The sequence below is a fragment of the Pelophylax lessonae genome (assembly GCF_965119305.1).
Source record: "Pelophylax lessonae genome assembly, chromosome: 10".
Taxonomy (NCBI): domain Eukaryota; kingdom Metazoa; phylum Chordata; class Amphibia; order Anura; family Ranidae; genus Pelophylax; species Pelophylax lessonae.
In genome coordinates this window covers 47,535,322-47,556,287 of record NC_138777.1, presented here as the reverse complement: position 1 = coordinate 47,556,287, position 20,966 = coordinate 47,535,322, and the positions used below count along the sequence as shown (strand labels likewise).

General features: G+C 43.0%; 1 protein-coding gene across 1 annotated transcript in view; it reads right to left on the bottom strand.

Moving 5' to 3' along the window:
• MYBPC3 (myosin binding protein C3) overlaps positions 1–20,966 on the bottom strand; it is a 201,763-nt gene that overhangs the window by 87,014 nt on the left and 93,783 nt on the right. The window contains exons 12-13 of the mRNA XM_082271091.1: positions 17,033–17,157; positions 10,584–10,689 (exon numbers count right to left, since the gene is read on the bottom strand). Coding sequence (XP_082127217.1) covers positions 10,584–10,689; positions 17,033–17,157 — 231 coding nt within the window. The remainder of the gene's footprint in view (positions 1–10,583; positions 10,690–17,032; positions 17,158–20,966) is intronic.

Sequence of the window (20,966 nt, the reverse complement as noted above, 5' to 3'; positions counted from 1 at the left end):
CTTGCACGTTTCGCAAGATCACACATTTTAAGTTTGAAATGCAGAACTGTATGTATCCCAAAGTTAGATGTCATAGAATGTCAAAAACAGGATCTATTTTAATATTCCAGCACCCTTTATTTCATGCAAAGGTCTTTCTTCGATTGAAAAGCAAGATGGGATAAAAGAGGGTGTGTGAAAAACAGCCGGTCCCTAGTTTGAAATACTTACCCACCAGTCTGCTAACAAACCAAAATAAACCTGTCTAACAAATAAGTTAAAAGCAGGAGTTTAGTTAACACAGTTATAGTTTAGTTATACACTCAGGTTGAGCAGTGTTATTTAGTGTTAGGTTCTGCAAGTACGCAGGATGCCTTGTCGCTGGCCTTGCAGCTTCTGCATGCATTTGCAAATATGTGTTAACTAAACTCCAGCTTTTAACTTATTTGTTAGACAGGTTTATTTTGGTTTGTTAGCAGACTGGTGGGTAAGTATTTCAAACTAGGGATCGGCTGTTTTTCACACACCCTCATTTATCCCATCTTGCTTTTCAATTGACTATTCACAGGGATGGAGACACTGTGCAGTGCTCGCCAGTTCTCATATAAAGTCCCAAATTGCCCATTTCTTGTACCTTACTAGGGATGGAGACGCTTGCTTTACAGGCGGGTGTCTCACTCAAAGTCCCAATTTGCCTATGGCATCTTTACTAAAGGGATGGGGGTGTGTGTCTCCTAGCTGATCACATTTAGTGTGCACCCCATGGCTTTTCTGTGCAGCCATGCATTTTTCGTTGCCAGTCGTGGATTGGAGCAGGTGGGGGAGGATTGGGCGGTCTCCAATCCCATCTGTTTCATATCCATCTATTAGCAAGCATGTACTTCCCTTTGTGAAGACACTTATACACTCAGGTTGAGCAGTGTTATTTAGTGTTAGGTTCTGCAAGTACGCAGGATGCCTTGTCGCTGGCCTTGCAGCTTCCGCATGCATTTGCAAATATGTGTTAACTAAACTCCTGCTTTTAACTTATTTGTTAGACAGGTTTATTTTGGTTTGTTAGCAGACTGGTGGGTAAGTATTTCAAACTAGGGATCGGCTGTTTTTCACACACCCTCATTTATCCCATCTTGCTTTTCAATTGACTATTCACAGGGATGGAGACACTGTGCAGTGCTCGCCAGTTCTCATATAAAGTCCCAAATTGCCCATTTCTTGTAAGGTCTTTCTTCAGCCCTCTAGATGGAAGTCCTACATTTACAATTTAAAAATGCTGTGAAGATGCAATATTATACTATTGCCTGTAGGTGGCGCTCTTCTACTAGAATGTGTTAAAATAGAATCTCAAATTGTATTCATATAGCAGTTTTGACACAAATTCAGAAATGGAATTTATATGCGTTCATTCTTGAAGTCCTGAATACTTAACAAATCTTTCTAAAGGGAAAAACGAATGAGTTCGTTTTCACAAGGCCAGACACTCAAGGCACCAGGTTTAGTATGGTAAGGAATGTAATCCAAAAAGCAAACTCAATAACAGGTATAGATCATTAAAGCCTTCTCCATAAAGGCACGGGCCCTGTACTGCATGCAGGCTGCCTTTGTTTTGGTGTCTGCATCCGCCCCAAGCTGTGTGCAGGTAGCCTATAGAAGTGGATGCAAACAGCCATGCAGCTGCACAGCCCCAAATGCACACTGCGTTTAAGGATGAGAAGCCGCATGTCAAATTTTACTATGCGGCTGTGTCCATGTAGCAGCTGCATCTGCATCCACCTCCATAGGCTGCCTGCACACAACTTGGAATGGATTCAGGCATCAAAATTGCCTGCAAGCAGTACAGGTGCTAATGCCTGTCTAAACAAGGCCTAAGGCCTATTTTACACTTGCAGTTAAGGGGCAGTAAAAACAGGCAGTTGAGCCACATTTACTGCCCACTCCCCAACCACTCTCCCTCCCTAAGCTGCAAAGACAGCCATACGTTGGTATACACATGCCATGTTTATGAAGCACAGCAAAAACTATCCTCTTTGTCACGTTTGGTACTAAATGGGGCGGCACCATGGCAATACATGTGGTTCCAGCGCAGTAGTGCAGGCTTTTGAGGGTTAAAACAGGCAGTTAGGAGATGACATAATGCCTCCTCACCACCTGTCAAACCCCCTCTGAACAGAAATCCCTATCAGAGCCCAATTCAAGGTAGATACATTGGCTGCCCATATATTTTATTTGGATATAGACAAAAAGATCGCCAGCTGGTCTTCTTGAGAGTCCGTCATTTACTCGGATAGCAAGCAATTGTGCTGCAAGTTTGAATATGACTTGATAAGCTATTGCAAGACTTGCCAGGCTTCACAAGTTTGTTTTACAATTGCAGCAAGTCCGCATTGCATGACTCCAGATCAACGTTCTTTGCAAACATTCTGCAAGTCTGCTGCAAGTTCTGGTTCAGTTATGTTGTGCAATAGTCATCCCACCACAGGGGTCACTGTTGCTTAATTTTCATGCTGTAGACTTGCAGAGCTCTTGCTGTAGACTCACCACTGCAACTTTGCTCTTGCTAGAGACTTGTCACGCAAATTTGCTACAAATTGGAGAAGTGTCAACTAGAACTTGTGCTTCAAGTTCTCTGAAGTGTACAACTTTCCAATGAAAATGTGCAGAAAGTTAACAGACTTACAATTCATCACTGCCACAAATTTGTGGTAAGTTATCCTTGCTATCTGGGTACTGCTGATAAAATTAACATGAGGAAAATAGAAGGTAGCCAACACGTTTCAGGAGCTAAAAAAAAAATCCCCTTCATTAGGGCTTAGATTAAAAAATTTAAATGCTTCCTATAGCAATATATATAAAGCCTTCTGGAAATGGACCTGTGCTGTTGAAGTTCATGAATTTTACATGAGCTTCAGCGGCACATGTTCATTCTGACCATTTCTATAACGGCTTACCCTGCCCCATCTGACACCTAAAATCTACAGGCCAATCATCCTTATGGAGTGGCAGGAAGGTGCACAGGTTTGACCAATTGTATGGCAGGAATATGAAAGTTGTAGCTGGACCCCCTGAGCATCTGCCAGGTCCTAGGCTTCTGCCTAGTTTGCCTTGTGGGTAATCCAACTCTGTGTGCAGATGCAAATAATGGAAAGGGTAATGTTATTTCTCATCAACCGCCAATCAGATTGGGACTTAAGGTTTATTAACAAATGCTACTTTCTGCGATCAATAAGAGAAGAAATGTTGAAAGGAAAGCAAAGTGGAAAACACAGAAAGTCCCCCGAATATGTTGGCCTGCTTGCCTTGTTTTTGCAGAACAACTGACAACGTCCAGTGTCTGGTAAAAAAAACTTGTTTTTTCAACCACCCCTCATATTTATTAACAGCATGCACTAGAGAGCAGAATAAATGGAGCTGAATATATGGATCTCCCATTGCAATCTGGTAACTGAGAATTATTTTTTCCACTTTAGATTTGCTAAGCTAGGATATGCTGAGAAAATGGACTGGCCACACACAGCTGCTTCGTTTTTATATATTCCGGAGTCTAAAAGATGCCTACCTTTTTTGAGGAGACGCTGTCACCTTACCCATGCAGACAAAGTGACAATGGGATTGATTTACTAACGGCAAATAGACTGTGCACTTTGTAAGTGCAGTTGCTCCAGAGCTTAGTAAAAGCTTCACTTTGCAAATAATACCCAATCACGTACAAGGAAAATAAAAAAACAGCATTTTTGCGCTTACAGAGTGCACAGTCTGTGTGCTTTTAGTAAATCAACCCCTAAGTCTGTCGAAAGGGCTTCCCTTAACCTCCATATATTTGGCTTACTTGCACTCCCCCACAGCTTCTCGCACCTACGTAAACAGCGACTAGCAGCTAGGCATGGGCATCATCACCGAGAAGCAGGTCACATGACCAAGGGAGTAATGACACCGCTACTCTGGCTTTTATTATGTTGACAGATTTCCTGATATAATGCTCAGTAGAGTACATTATTAGAGCCTAACTATAGGATAGAATGTTGGATAGAGTAAGAAAGAGTTAATTTTTCTGTTGAGTTTTTAATTCTGTTTGTGACCCCATTGGGAAAATTTTCTTTCAGTTCCTGTCCCTGTTTTTGTTTGTGTGCCCATTGGAGAGATTTCTTATCATTTCCTCTCTTCTGATAAAAAGTGAGGGGACATCTCATCAAAAAGATCCAATAGATAAGGTACATCACCAGCACACCAACATGCCACCAAGAGCCTTTATTACATTAAAGAGGTTCTAAAAACATTCTCTGCATTAATAAAAAAATATTTTGGGTGAAGCCCCCCCCCTATACTTACCTGAACCTGATCTCGATCCAGTGATATGCACAAGAACAGTATCTCTCTTGGCTCCCTCCCTCTTCTTTGGCTCAGAGACAGCAGTGGGAGCCATTGACTCCTGTTGCTGTCAATCAGTCAGTAAGGAGGGGGGGCCATTTTGAGTCACACTCCGTGTATCAATGGACACACAGAGCAGGGCTCAGGAGCGAGCATGCATGAGTGCCCCCACAGCAAGCAGCTTGCTATATGGCACTAGGCGAGGGGGGGGGGGGAGCCAGGAGAATCGATAGGGGACCTGAGAAGAGGAGGATCCGGGCTGGTCTGTGCAAAACCATTGCACGTAGCAGGTAAGTATACCATGTTTGTTATTTTCATTTCTAAAAAAAGTAAGCATTTACAATCACTTTAAGAATTGGGCTGTTTTGGGGCCACAGCAAACCTCTTCATCAGGAAGGTTAATGCTGCCAACTGTAACCCAGAAATGTCCCAGCTCTTGATGTGACAAAGACCTTTGGCGCACATGTTGGTGTGCTGGTAATGTACCTTCTCCATTGAACCCATTTGCAATGTCCCCATCCATTGTATTATAACCACACCCTCTCTAAATGGTCAACTCACTGTATAGAGAAAGGAAAGCCATACATTATGCCATTTTCACAGGTTGGGGGAAAGAAAATTGCTCTATTCCCCCATAAACACAGTCTGTGATGGAGGAATCTCTCCTGCTATGCTATTGTGTTCTGCCAGTGGGGAGCACAGGGAACCTTCTCCACTAGCAGAATACAATGATCACTGCTGGCGGTTATAGTCACAGGGCAGTGATCGGGAAAAAAAAACCTGACAGGCTGGTTGTACTGAAGTTGATTAAAACATTGACTTCAGTACATCCAGCCTGCCTTAAGATTCATCAAAATTCATCCGGTTCCTTGCAAAGTGACCAAATATGGATCCATCTGTAGCACCCTCTTAGGTAGGTGCTAGGAAAACCATAAGTGAGGCCCTGTCTGCTAATCAGGGGGGGGGGGGTGGTGGGGCTGATTGTTCAGCAGGGCTGTCATGTGTTTCCAGGTGTGCCTGTTGAGCTCGGGGAATCTCCCCACTATGTCCAATGAGGGGTCTCATTGGACAGTGGAGGAAACCTGGCCAATAGCACACCAGGGCTTGTATCTAACCCAGAGGGCAGACTCTGCCGCAATGCATCCTGGGATGGGGTATAAGTCTGAGGGGGGCACATGACAGAGCGTCTTTGGCAGGAAGCAGAGTCCCAGGAGGAGGGTTGAGGCTGTCTCTCCTCCTGTCAGCGTAAGTGAGGGTGTCCTGGGCAGTCGGCCTAGAGGACAAAGGTTGAGCTGAGCTGCATAGAGGGATCCAGAGTGCTGTGGACTGAGTGGAGCTGCTGGGCAGAAGTTTCCAGGAAAAACAGTATCATGAGTACTCAAAACTGTCCAGGGGTCTGCCTAGGAGAGGGGACCACTCCAGAAGGTCAGAGGGATCCGGGAGCCAGCTAACCAGTAGAGAAGGCTTAGAAAAGGGGGTGCCACAGCCTAAGCCCTGAAGATAAAAGTGTGAGAGAGGGTGCCGGTGCGGGCCCTGAAGCGTACAAGTGTTCAGCAGTACAGCAGTGATATAGCAGTGAGTAGTTACATCAGCAAGGAGTGCTATAGGGAGCTTCAAAAGGACTTTAAATCGGAGTTCCACCCAAAAGTGGAACTTCCACTTTAGGTAGTTCTAACCCCCTGACATGCCACATTTTGCATGTCATTTTTTTTGGGGGGGAGCGGGTACCTAGTTTTGACAGGTACCCACTCCCACTTCCGCTTGGAGCGCCGCGGCACCCTGAGCGGAAGTTTCCTCTCCCCCTCCCTCCCTGCAATCTTCTGGGACATGTCAGAGGTCCCAGAAGATTGCCGGCCAATCACGACGCGTAGCGCAACTCGCGCATGCGCAGTACGTACCTGGCTGGGAAGCCGCAAACTGTCACAGCCAGGTGCCCACACCAGTGATGCCGGCGCCGCAGAGCAGAGAGGGAGAAGAGCGAGGCTTCGGGCGGTCACATTGCTGGACCGTGGGACCGGTGAGTGTGTGTTTAGGCTGGAACTCCGCTTTAAGTCACAAGGAGGGGATCAGAAGTCAGTTCAGAGTTAACAGGCAACAGGCCAGCGTTAACCAGTGTTAACCGGAGTTGACCGGCATCAAGGCAGCATCGAGTCAGCGCCAACAGGAATTTTTCAGTTGTCCCCAGCAAACTGTGCATAGTTGAGCCAAAGGAGTATCCCACTCATCCCTTCTCCCATCCAAGTTCTCAATAAATATAAAAAACCCAAAGATACTGGACTGGTCATTGTCTTGGTGCTCACACTTGGAGAACATGCTTAAATGTGCTGTTGTTAGCGGTAACCAGGGTTTTTTTTTTAGCGGGAACGTGGGGGAACGCAGTTCCGGCACCTCTAGCACTGAATGTATTTTATGGCAAGGAGTGCTGGGGTGTGCCTGAAGGTCTATCGATGCTGGCTGCTGGGGCATCTATTGTCATTGGTGGATATCTATTTTTTGTGGGTGTCTATTGTTGCCAGGCATGCCTATTGTTGCTTGTGGGGGGGTCTTATGTTGCTGGGAGAGGTTTATTGTTGCTGGCTGTTGGAGGGTCTTTTGATGCTAGCTACTGGAAGATCTGTGGTTGCTGCTGGGGGTCTATTGTTGCCAGGATGGTATTTTATTGAGGTGGGTCAATTGTTGCTGGGGGAGGACTATTGTTGTGGGGGAGGGGGGTCTATTGCTGCAGGAGGGTCTATTGTTTTTGGAGGGGGTCTACTGTTGCTGGGGTGGAGTCTATCAAATTCCATACAAGTTACTTAGTAGCACAAAATGATACTTGGTTCTGTATTCTCTAAAAGGGGCGGTACTGACAATAAAAAGATTTTCAAAAAAAAAAAAAAAAAGGGGCGGTACTGGAAGGTGGGTAGGGGGTGAAACCTAGGGACCCTGCTCAGAGGTGGGTAGGGGGCAAAGACGAAGGATGACTCAGAAGGTGATAGTTCCTGTACCTTTTCTCTGAGAAAGAAAGCCCTGGCGGTAACCCAGGCGGACCCTCATCCAGCAAAATGGCTGGGAATTCGGCTACACATCTATGGGCAGGCTTAAGCCTGAATCTACATATTATCTCACTAACAAAGTCTTGGGTGGCAATAAAAGCTGACTGACGCTTTATTCTTCCCCACTCTATTAAAACTAAAATAAAAAGTTTTGGCTGGAGTTTGGCTTTAAATTTAGCTGATCCCATAGGGGAGCACACAATGTTCTTATTTGAAGGTCCAGACATGGAAGGATGATGTATCTGTACTCAAGCCCGGTGACAGGCACTGGCTGGATGAATGTCTGGCCGAAGGGGGTTCTGGGGGGGTCTAACCAAGGTGCCCTTCACATGGGACTATGCTGACACAGCAGCACCTAACACTCCGAGCCTATGATGCCTGGAGACACACTTTGGCAGCTGTGACATGACATAGCTGAGATTGCATCCATCGCTTTTACAAGTTATGTTTGGGAGCAGTTAGGCCTCCCTGGAGGGCTGCTATTTTAATGCTGAAACCTATCCCCTGCTGTAATTATAAAGCTGAAGGAAGGTTTGTTAAAATGCCAACACTTCCTCAGAGAGGTGTAAGACTCTTTCTCTGGAATGCGAGCCTAAAAGGGATGGGAGATGGCTTCCAGAGTCATAATTAAGAGATAGGGTGTAAACACCATCAGTAGTTGCAAAGTGGCAGATTGTCAAGAGGACGTGACGGTTGGAAGCCACAGAGGGTCCCATTGCCAAGATGATGATGAGCTTAATTAAAGCAACCCTTTTCTCTTGCCAATGTTTACAGACACTATTGAATATGAACTAACTCAAACAACTTAAAGTCCAACTCCAGGCTGGAGAAAAAAAGAAATCCTTGCAGTGGGATCCCCACACTGCAAGGGTTAAATGCTTGTTTTGTCTGGGGGGGTGAAAAGGCTGCATTACCTAACTTACCCCCACTCCAGCAGGCTCCGGCCTGCCTTCCTGGCTCTCCACCTCGTCCAATCAGGGAACATTTTGAATTCATTCAGAAAATGCAAAGCATTCTCTGAATGGGGCCCATGCTAAGCAGCCGACTTCTTGTGTTTGGAATGCAGCAGGGCAGTATGAGACCCGGAAGAAAGTGGAGATTACTGGAGGAGCGTTGTCTATCTCAGTGATTTCCAGCTTCCAGGGGCATCAGTCTGGTATGCATAGTTTCATTGGTCTAAGCTGGACCAATGTAGCTATGTATAAAATATGCATACTTGCAATACTTTAATTTATACAATAAAGGCCAATTTTACCTTTTGCAAAAAAAAGGTAAATGCATCGATGGGCACAGGTGAGGCGGCATTGATGGCCATGGATCAGACTGCATTGATGGGCACAGGTGAGGTTGCATTGACAGACACTGGTGAGGCTAAATTCATGGGCACTGGAGAGGGGCATTGATGGACACAGGTGAGGCTGCGTTGATGGGCATTGATAGGCACTGATCAGGCTGCTTTGATGGGCACAGGTGAGGTTGCATTGATGGACAGTGATGAGGCGGCTTAATGGGCACAGGTGAGGCTGCATTGACGGGCACAGGTGAGGCTGCATTGATGGGGAATTAGGGGCGGGGCAGGGTCGGGGTTGGGTGGGGCAACTGGTGGCAAGTGACCCTTAAGGCCTGGCTAGTAGCTCAGGACTTGAAATCCAATATGTCCAACCTTAAATTTGTGTGCGCCCATGAAATGGCGACAAACTTCAGTACCCTATAATTTCTATAGGTGACGAGTTAAAAGCCTCCTATAGGTATCAGTTTAGTGTTAAAGAGGAGGTCTTGTGTTAGAATTATTGCTCTCCCTCTGGTGTACATGGCGATAGGTAACATGCGTATTGCACATTTTCACGCATAGGTGCCCCCCGACGCATGCGTGTACGTTTGTATGTGTGTATATGTGGTGGTGGGGGGCCTCTACATTTTTTTTTTTTTCTTGTTCAAACATTTTATTGAAGAATAAGATAAAATAGTAACAACGTTTAACATATGGCACATAAGAAGAGCATAAACCATGTCTGGTAACAAACTAGAACAACAATAACTGCAGTTAAAATGTGAGAGCTTGTGGAAAGGGACAACAAGGTGGGCAAGTACCAGGAAGCGGAAACTGGCGCGACCAGCCCGTAGGCACTTTTGGGTTTTTTTTTTTATGTACTTGTGTGTAACTTTTTTTTTTTGCAAAAAAAAAAAAATGTATTTACTTATCTTTTTTTTATAATTACATAGTCCCCTATGTGATGATTTTTAGGTGACAAGTTCTTTTTAATGAGACATGCAGGGTCTAAGCGAGCCGGGGACACTGAGAGCTTGTCAGAGACTTCGCTTTCCAAGTCACACAAAAAAGAGGGGAGTCGTGTGTGACATATGTCCGCTCTTCTCCTGCCAGCACCTGCCATGGAGCTCCTGGGCCCACCGATGGGCAAGCGGAGCCCAGAAAGCATGGTAGGGTACAGTGGCGGGGGGTTGGTATCGGAGGTGTGTGCAAGCAATCGGGTGGCAGCGGAGAATGCTCTCACCTGACAGGCAGGAGTCTGTCTGTCAGTTTCACACACAATCCTGGTGGCTGCAGCCACTGAATTTGATAATAAACCCCCCGTTGTCCGGTCCGTAGGATGTATGGGCCAGCCAGCAAAAGGGTTAAAGGATATATTAACCCAACATTTCACATTCCTGATATGTGTGTGTTGTACCATGTACTTGTGTTAAATAGTATCCTGTTCTCTTTGTATGTCTTTCTTTGTGTGAAATACCCGGTGATCATGCCTGTCCCCCTGCTTTCCTATTTCAAACTGACCACGCTAGGAATGAGAGCACATTTATCCCAGCATGGTAAGTTTTCTGGCTGTGCTGGGAGAACAGCCTGCATGTCCTCCAATGGGCTAGACCTGTGCTGACATGACATCCTGCACAACCGTTCACTGGGAAGATCAGTGTACTGCTGTTTCTTAACCTCACCTCCTCTCGAAGCCCCTTATGCAGCTGAGAACAGAGACTATGTGATCACTTAATATTTATACTGTGTACATATATATATATATATATATATATATATATATATATATATATATATATATATGCACACACACAAATGTTTTGCCTTTTATGTCTATTTGTAACTGAATTGGCTGTTTTATCATGTAAAGGTCTATATATACCTTAATCAACCGGTCAGCTTGGAGTTGTTTATGCTCTCAATAGTAATCAACTCACCATTTCACCTGTGCACCTTCCTCTGATACTTCACACTCAAATTCCACTCTCTCTCCCACCATCACCACCTGATCTTCCAGTGGTCGCAAGACCTGTACAGGGGGCTCTGAAAGTAAAAAGGACAGGTTACAATTCTTACAATTTACAAGCTGCTGTTCAGTTTGTGTATTCCCGAAATGTCTTTATGTTCATTTTATATAAAGCCCAATTTCAGATGAAACATTTTTGTTTAGTAACAAAGCTGTATTATTTTAATTGCCATTATAGTAGGAAAACTAGAAGATCCTTGCGCACATGAAAATTAAATGCTGCCTTGGTTGAATGGTAATAGCTCCTAGTGTTTGCCAAAACAGACCATTTATAGTGGCCTCAAGAGAACCTTAAGCTGGCCATAGACAGATCAAAATTTGGCTAGTTCAGCAGGACTGGCCAACTTTTCCATCCATCTATTGGCAGACTGGTTGTACTGAATTGATCTATCAATTGACTTCAGTATAACCAGCCCATCAGGTTTTTTTATCATATGATCACTAATGGTTGGCTAAAGCAGTGATCATTGTATTCTGACAACAGGCAGGGCTGCTGTAAGAAATCAGAGTGTCCCTTACAGCCTACCTGACACCCCCCCCTAAAAAAAATAAAAACAATATTTTAGCTAAAAATACACTAAAATCATTATTAGTGGACACAACATAACTTAGGAGAAGCAGCCCTGGAGTGTGGAAAACGTGCTTATACACCTTAAGCCATTAGGTATATATCCAGACATCTCCCATAAATATTCCTCACCAGATGAACAGGGGGGCTCAATGCATCAATCAAACGACTCCTTCAGGGGGAATGAAGACGTCATGTGATGACGAAACACGTCAAGCTGGAATGCACTGTGCATAACTCCTAGTGTAGGTGGAACACATGCTGACACTGAGCAGGCTCTTGTTTCCACCACATAGTATGAATGCCGTTTTTTTCTGCGTTTTGTACCATTTTTGAATTTTTATGTATGTTATCCTTCCAAGGATGTTCAATAAATTATTGTTTACAATTCTACGCTATGAGGAGCTTCTTTTTCTCTCCTTTTCTCCACTAAACTCTGCCACTCGAATGATTGGATACCGAGGAAAGGATACTGGAGAGCGATTGGAGGACATACCAAGAACCACTTATGCATTTTTGTCTCCTGTTTGTTGTATGACAATAGGGTCAATATTATCTGGTAAGTGGGAATTTTTCCTTCATTCCACACAACGTGATTTGGGTTTACAGAGAGGGATCATTATTCTGCTGCAGACATCACACGGGACAAGCCTGCGGGCTTAGGGACTTTTTCCACAGATTGGTTGTTGTTTAATTTTCACTTGCATTGAGCACTTTTTTATTTTATTATCAGTTGAACTTGAATTTAGGCTCCATTCACACTTTTACAACTCCTAAGTTGCTCCGACTTTGATGCAACTTTGGATGGGTGCAACTTGAAACCGACTTTGGCTTTGACCAGTGATAATGGACAACTGTTGCACACAAGTTGCATTGGATAACATTCAGGTATGACTTTCATGCAAGTTCTGAGGGTTAATATTGAAGTCTATGGCCCTCAAGTTGCATGAAAGTCGGACCAAAGTAGTGCATGAACAACTTTGAAGTTGCTGCAACTTTAAGTCATGCATATATGAATAAATATCATTGGAAAACATGGGGAACAACTTGTCATGCAACTTTGATGTCCAAAATTGTATGACGAGTCGCACAAGTGTGAATGGAGCCTTATATGTTTCCTTGAATTATGTACGTCACATTATAAATATTTATATAGGCACGCACTGTTTACACACTAAGGGGTTGATTTACTAAAACTGGAGAGTGCAAAAATCTGGTGCAGCTGTGCATGGTAGCCAATCAGCTTCTAACTTCAGCTTTTTAAGTTAAGCTTTGCCAATAAAACCTGGAAGCTGATTGGTTTCTATGCAGAGCTGCACCAGATTTTGCACTCTCTAGCTTTAGTAAATCAATCCCTGAGTATTTTACTGTTGTGGGTACGTATTGTTGAGCATTGCATAACTGAATAGATTTGGGACAGCAGCTGCACTTATTCACAGAGGTGGCGCGAGTGAATTTTTAACACATAACTTACAAAGTCTCTGCTAAATCCAAAGGATAAAACTGTATGGAGTTAATAAATAAAGCTTTGTGTGTGAATGAGGTGTTGGGACTCATTCATAAGGGTGCTGCGGCCTGTACAGTGTAAATCAGAATTTTATTTTTTTTCTATGCAGCTTGAGTTGTGTGCAGGCAGCGTATGTTATGCTATTGGAACACAGCAACTGTATGAATACAACCTCAGGTCCTATTCTGACAGGCGCGCGGGTGCAGGTATACGGCACCAAACACAGACAGTGTGTTTTCAGGGCCATTCACCAGCACTGCACACCTGTCAGATTAGGACCTGTAGCTGCATTTGTACAGCCTGCACCCCCTTAAGCCCCATACACACACGCAGATCGTCGTCATACAAATGTTCGTCTTTTCTCCCCGGGATGTCGGTGTCTGTTGAAAAGTGCAAAGACAGCACAAGGACAGCACAAGAATTTTGTCCGCAGACTTCAGCTGACTGCAGAAGTGATGTCATGTAATGGTTAACTTTCCCTGTGTTTTTTATTTTCTGAGCATGCCCAGTCTTGCAAATCTGCGGTCTGTCGGCTGATTTCTGTACTGACAGGCAAACAATTGTCCGTTCTGGTGTCTGCAGACAAAAATTTTCATGTTTGCAAGAAAGACTCTTGTCCGCAGATTGTGTGCAGACATCTGTCGGAGGCACCATACTAACACGCATACAATCGGCAGATCTTTCGTCCGCCGACGTTTGTATGATGACGATCTGCGTGTGTGTACGGGGCTTCAGAGTAACAGGAGGCCCTGGACACATTAACAAACTGCTCATTCACACTGTATGGGCCAGAGAACCTGTGCGAATGAGCCCTTAATTTTTAAAATTAATATTTTTTATTTAATACATTTTTTCCCTTTTTTTTTTTACAATTGTTTTATTGTTTTTACAACTTTTTTATTTTTTACAATTATTTAATTTTTTTATTTTTATTTTTTACTATTTTTTATTATTTTTTTACTACTCCCTCTGTCTTATCTCACTAATTATGCTAGTTTTATTACCATTGCCATGTACATTTGTTTACGTTCGTTTGTTTGGCTTTCTCTTTTTTTCCTTTGGCTTAGACCGCATTCACACTGAAGCGGCACAACGTCGGGGGACGACCTGTGAAGTCGCGTGCACCGCGACTTCGCCGCGTGCACCGCGACTTCGCCGCGACTTGCACGGACTTCATATAATGTCTAAGTCGCTCCGAGGTCGCCCCAAAGTAGTACAGGACCCTTTTTCTAAGTCAGAGCGACTTGTGTCGCGCCTATTAGAACGGGTCCTGTAGCACTGCATGGACCGCGATGGACCGCGACTTGTCAAGCTGACAAGTCGCCTGACAAGTAGTGGTAGTGTGAATGGAGATTATAGAGATTGTGTTTTTTTTACCATTCTGCTAAAACTTTTGTGAATCAGCACTGCTTGGACCTTAATGAAGTGGACATACCCCAAAAGCTTGTCCAGAAAAATTGTATGTTAGTGCAAATTAAAAAAGTATCACGGACAGTACTTAATTGTCTCTTTCGCAAGTGCACTAATACGGCTACAATCACCTAAAGCATTATTGTATAGTATATAGTTTTCACAATGCTTATGGGGCACTCGGGTGAAACATCAGGGGTCTAAACAGATGCCTGACATCTCGTTTTGAGACAGAGAAAGGGACTGGGGGCACAGATCACTAATCCTTTCTCTGTAGCCTCAGTAGATGAATGAATAGGAAGCAATCTGTGCAGAGGCTCCTGTTTATTCATTAACTAAAACATAGTAAACATATTTTACTATGCTTCAGTTATGGGTGAACACAGCTAGTAATCAGTATTGATCACACACTGTGTTTATTCAGAAGAGAAAGGGCCATATTTACCAGCCCCTTCCCCCGTTCTCTATCCAGCCAGTGGGAGGAAGAGGAGAGGAAGCTGGCAGCACGGTTGGAGGGGGGGGGGGGGGGCTGGCATATTTGGTAAATATATATTTATATCAATATAAAGAAACCTCACTCAACTACATTTAAGAAGGGAACCTTTTACACAATTTTAGAATCTGGGATTTCCAGGCTCAGCTCCATTGCACTTATATATATATATAACAATGCCTTTATATATTGTAAATTCTTGTCCATAATAAACTATATAATAATCTACTGACTAATGTAGACTTGAAGCAATGGCCATGTCTTGAAAAGCAGACACCCTGACTGGCACCATGACTTTAGAAGCCAATATGTCAAAACCTGGAGTCATTTCTGTAAATTATAAAGCCAGCAATGTCCACATGGGTTTGAGTACCTTTTGCAGTCCAGCATCACTATAGCAAGATAAAATGTAAAATGCTAAACCAAATACATTTAGATGAAGCCTATACAGTAGGGGGTTGATTTAGTAAAACTGGAGAGTGCAAAATCTGGTGCAGCTGTGCATGGTAACCAATCAGCTTCTCACTTCAGATTGTTCAATCAAGCTTTGCTAATTAGCCCCTGGTCACACCGTTGCGAATGATATCCATTCATATATGCAGGTCCAAATCCCATGAAAAGTCACAGCCTATTATCGGCAATGGAACTGTTCAAATCAGTATGACGCCGACTTTGCGGTGCTGCACTGATTTAAAAAAGTTTCTGCACTATTTTTGCCAATTTCAGGTGCGACTTGCTTAGGCATCTGTGCATGAAATCTGACATGCAGCTTTGAAATTCTGCGAACTCAAGTGAAGTCGTGGGATTTCAAAGTCAGAGGGCTAAAACATAGAAGCTGTGCACAGCTGCACCCGATTTTATACTCTCCTGTTATAGTAAATTAACCCCAATGCGTTTTGGCTGAGCTATCAGATGGAAAAAACTTTGAGATGCTCTGATGCGGTAGTAAATAGATTAAGGGCTCTTTCACACGGGCGATCCGATCAGATCCACCTGTCAGTTTTTTAGGCGGACCTGATCGGATCCTCCATGCAGCTCTATGGGGCAGTGGATGTCAGCGGAGACACCTCCGCTGACACCCGCTGCCATCCGTATCCGATCCTGTCCGTGAAATCTGGACGGATGGAAACCCTATTTTTCCATCCGTTCAGTAATCGGATCGGATCGGATCTGATGAGAGCGGAAAGGCGGTCCGCTCTCATCCGATCCCCCATAGAGGGCAGCGGGGGCTGAGACACCTCCCTCTCCGCTCTGCAAGCGGAGACGGAGCTGTCATCCACCGGCTCAGCGGGGATCGCGGAGGCGGACTGTGTGAAAGAGGTATAAGAAACAATATAACAGCTAAAAAAATGGAAACACGGGTACAAATAATTACAATTAGGTCAGCCAAAAACCCATATTCACAGTATTTTGAAGGGAAACTACAATAATTTGCATCAACTTTTTTCCTACTTTACTTACTGAACCTAAAGTTAACAAGAAATGAATGGACACTATAATTTGGACCACATGCCTCACTACAACCAGGCATCCTGGGAAGAAATTGTGTGGTCCAACAGTCACTATAGCCATGACTCACATGGAGTAAGAGTTTGGTTCAACATGCCACACTACAGCCAAGACTCTAAAAGAGAAATGGTTTGGACTCATGTTCTTCACTATAGCCCGATCTCCTGGCGAGAAATAGTATGGTTCAAAACACTACACTTCAGCCAAGGAGGAATGGATTGGACCTACAATCCTCACAACAACCTTAACTCCTAGAGACAAATTTTTTGGTCGAACGCAATGCACTACTGCCAGTAGTAGAAATTGTTTGAACTCACAATCCTCACTACAGCCAGGACTCCTGAAGATAAATGGTTTGGTTTAACACTCTAGACCAGGGACATGCAAACTGTGGTCCTCCAGCCGTTGCAGAGCTACAAGTCTCACAATGACATAGCAAGACTTTGACAGAGACAAGCATTACACCCAGAGGCAGAGGCATGATGGGACTTTTAGTTTTGCAAAAGCTGGAGGGCCACAGTTTGCATATCCCTGCTCTGGACCAGTGATGGCAAACCTTGGCACCCCCAGATGTTTTGGAACTACATTTCCCATGATGCTCAACTACACTGGAGAGTGTATGAGCATCATGGGAAATATAGTTCCAAAACATCTGGGGTGCCAAGGTTCACCATCACTGCTCTAGACTAAAGCCAACTCTCCTGGTGATAAATGGCTTTGACCCACAACCCTGGAGAGAAATCGTTTGGTCCAAGACTCTACACTACAGTTAAAACTCCCACAAAAATAAAGGCAACAGGTAACTCAACTGATATTTTATTGAACTAGCCATTAGAAAATAATTTTTGACATTTGTCTTCTAGTTATACATACCTCTGACAAACAGTTCAGTGAAGCATTTCTCATCTCCAATCACACACTGATAAGCAGCGTCGTCTGCCAGGGAACAGTTGTTAATGGTCAGGATCCTTTTGTTGCCAATACTCTCAAAGATGTACCTTGACAATGTAGAGAATTGTAAGTGAGTGATATAATTCACTGACAAGAATGTGGAAAACACAACCTTTGCCTGAAAAATTTACAATCCTTCATAGTAATGTGTGCTCTTTTATTTACTTATACTTAGCCACTTTGTGTACTTCATAGATTCTCCTCTGTTCAATGATGTTATTTGCCCCAGTGTATGTTCTATATAAAAAAGATGTCGCTGTATACCTAATTTCAGCGCTCACATGACTGCCCGCTGCTTTCCTCTACTGATCTGAGAAGTACAGCGGGAGGGGCTGAGAATTCCTCGCTGACGTCACCCAGGAGGACGTAACCCAGGTGGAGGGGAGGAGGAGGAGGAGAGGAAAGCAGGAGAGCAGCGGGCGGTTACGTGAGCACCGCTCTGAAATAAGATATACAGCTTCATATTTTTTATGTAGAACATACACTGGGGCACATAACATCATGAAACAGAGGGGAATCTATTAAGTACACAAAGTTATTTTAGCAGCGGGTGGGGGGGGGGGGGGGCTGAGACAAAAAAAAAAATGAATCCTGTTCCTTTAAAGCATGGACAACAGCACAGTGCTTGTGCTTTGTAATTTGGTCAGTTTACGTTCCTCTGTAATTTGGCGGATGACAGAGGCACGTAAACTGACCGCTGTATCAGGGGCTCAGCAGCCATGATAAACGTGGTCAGTTTACAAAGGGGAGGGCAGCACCAGCCAGCTATTAGATGATACAAAGGGCCAAATTACACAGCATAAACACTGTGCTGCTGTCCATGCTTTAAAGGAACAGGATCCAATTTTTTATTTATTTTAGGGTTACAACCACTTTAAACACACGCCACCTATTTTGGATCAGTCCTCTCAAAATCTGACTGGTTATACTTTTATTGACCATAGAAACAAATGGTTTCCTTACACTGCATTGTAGATAGACTACAAGTCTTAACCAACTGTATGTAACTTAGAGCTTACAAAGAGCTTCTTCTCCTTGCTTCCAGCAGCAAAATAGAGCAGCAGAAGATCAAAAGGAAGGTATAATATATGGCCAAATGTTTGTGGAAACAGGCCATCACACCTACATTAGCTTGTTGGACATCCCATTCTGAAACCATTGGCCCTTTTGCCTTTTCTTCTAGTAGGCCTTTCATATAGAGCCAAAAGAGAAGACATAGCTTCTATTTTATCCCAAAAAATGTTCAACGAGGTTGAGGCCTGGATGTCTCGAGTTCCTCCACACCACACTCAATAAACGACACCTTTATAGAGATTTGTACACAGGGGCACAGTCATGCTGGAACATGCTGGAACAGAGAAGGTTCTTCCCCAAACTGTTGCCTCAAGGTTGGAAGGGCACAGTTGTCTAAAATGTCTTTGCCTTCAGCATTACCAATACTCTTTAATAGAAACACTGAAACTCAAAAATTTGGAGGGTAATCGTCATACTTTAGGCAATAAACTGCGGGCATGTGCAGCTGGTGGGGCCTGCATTAAAGTAAACCTATTGCTTTGTCCTACAGCCTTTATGACGAGAGCACAGGATTACATTAGGCTCTATGTGTGCTAATAAACCAACAATCCTTAGAAGTGGAATAGTCCTTTATTTTTTGGATTTGTTAATTAAATAAAGACATGTAAATACATTTATAAAATTAATCAGCTATACAGTTAAAGATATCCATTTTTATAGATCTTTCCTAACACCAATAGTGTTACCTACATATTTTAAAGTGTATCTAAAACCAGTGTTTTTGTGGTTTCCCATAGAGTAGGGGAGAATCAGAACCCTGCCAGGTTTTTATTTCTGTCTTTGACCATGCTAAGATAAGGTGAAGATTGTCATCAAGACAGAAAGTGATAAAGGGAAATCTCTTCATGAAGACATAGGCACCAGTAGCACCAGATCACATGTGTTCTAGTATGATCAATACATGATATGAACAATAAAAACATTGTTGGGTTAAATGGTTTTGTTCCTCTTACTGACTTACATGCAGCTTTAAGAATGATTTTTTACACATTTCACAAATTAAAAAATAAAGACAATTTATGAACACTTACTTGCTAAAGATTCCATGTTCACACCCCAGGTTCACAAAAGTTCACGATGGCATAGTAGGTAAAAATCATACATGGAAAGAAGAAAGTGTGAGAGAAAACTTGATATAAAAAAGACAAAATGCAGAACAAATATGCAATATAATATGAAGTAATAGTAATATATTTATATACAAAATTATGCAAAATATTAAAGTATTTAGGCAGGAACAAACATTCCATTCTTATCCACATACTTTATTCACTTAGACAATATCTACCAGACAATTGTTTTAGATATGAGGGTTAAGAGGGGCGTCTTTAAAAAAGGAAGAGTGGTCAGGACAGCAGACCAAAGATATTCAGCCTTAAGCCTAGTACACACGCAACGATTTTCCGCCGACCGGTCGTCCGTCTTTTGTCCAGAGCGGTGTTTTGTTGGTTGGAATGTGCCTAGACTGCACTGGACTTTTGTCGACCGACAAAATTCTACTTCAGAAGTGATGTCATGTGTTGGATTGCTTTCTTTGTGTTCTTTCTTCTCTGAGCATGCCCAGTCTTGCTCATAAGATTTTTCCCTGTGGAAATCTGTACTGACTGCACGAAAATCGGCCGTGTTTTGACGGAGGACAAAAATTTTATAGCCTGCACACCAGATTTTTTTTCGGCCGAAAAGTCAGAGTCGGTTGTCGGAAGCATCATACTAACAAGCCGAAAATCGTCTGATCGGTCGTTGGACGAAAATTCCTTGCCGAATTTCGACACGTGTGTACAAGGCTTTAGCAAATCTGCTACTAGGGACACAACGCAAGCAGTGAAGTCACATAGAAGAGCCTTCTAATCATCTCTGTGGAATCATTACCTCACTGGATCCAGCGAGGAAGCAACATGTTGTTGACCTGGCTAGCGAGGAATGTTTCCATAGAGAGAGGCAGTCTTAGAGCAATCTTGCCAATGACAATGATCTGCTGTTAGCATCAAGATCACCAATGTAACATGATGCTTAGAGTATGGACCCCAACCCAAATGCCAATATCATCTCCAGGACTCATTATATAGGGCTTTAACAGAAATGATAGGTTTTCTGATAAAACCGAATATTGGTTTACAGCATCTGCTGATTTGGTAGGTATGATACGAAGTCATGTTACCTGTTAGAAAATGTTTTATGATATGTTCAAACTAGTGTTCTGCTGTGTTGTACTCTGTTATGATATATACATTATGGTATTTACATACTGGTGATTTAAGCTTAAATGATTTTGCTGCAAAACTACCAATTTTGCCATCAGCAAAATTTTGTTAAAGAGAATTCTCTCAGTTTTGGTCGATGAGCTACTTATATAAAATTTTTTTATATATAAATCAATTTCTTTCTTTAACTACAGGGTGTATTTTTAGTAGTTTAGCTTATTTAATGTAGTATTCTTTGTAGTTGTGTTGCTTCCAATTCATTTGTTGGTTTTTGTGTACTGTCTCTTTTAACTTACTAATTTCACTTTTTTTTCCCTTTCTGTGAAAATCTTTAATGAGTCTAATTGGGGGATGTTTTTGGCACAGGAACAGGTTCAGAATAAATTAAAGTTATTTTTGTAAACCTCAGGAGCCACTATAACCTTAAAACTACAGCCAAAAAACACCCAAAGTTTACCTTTCTTATTGACGTCAATGCATTTTACCAAAATAGTAAAAATATGAAGATATCTCCCGATTTTTACTATATTTTAAGGGAAATAAAACATCTCATTTTCACTCATCCTAAGTGCCAAGTTTGA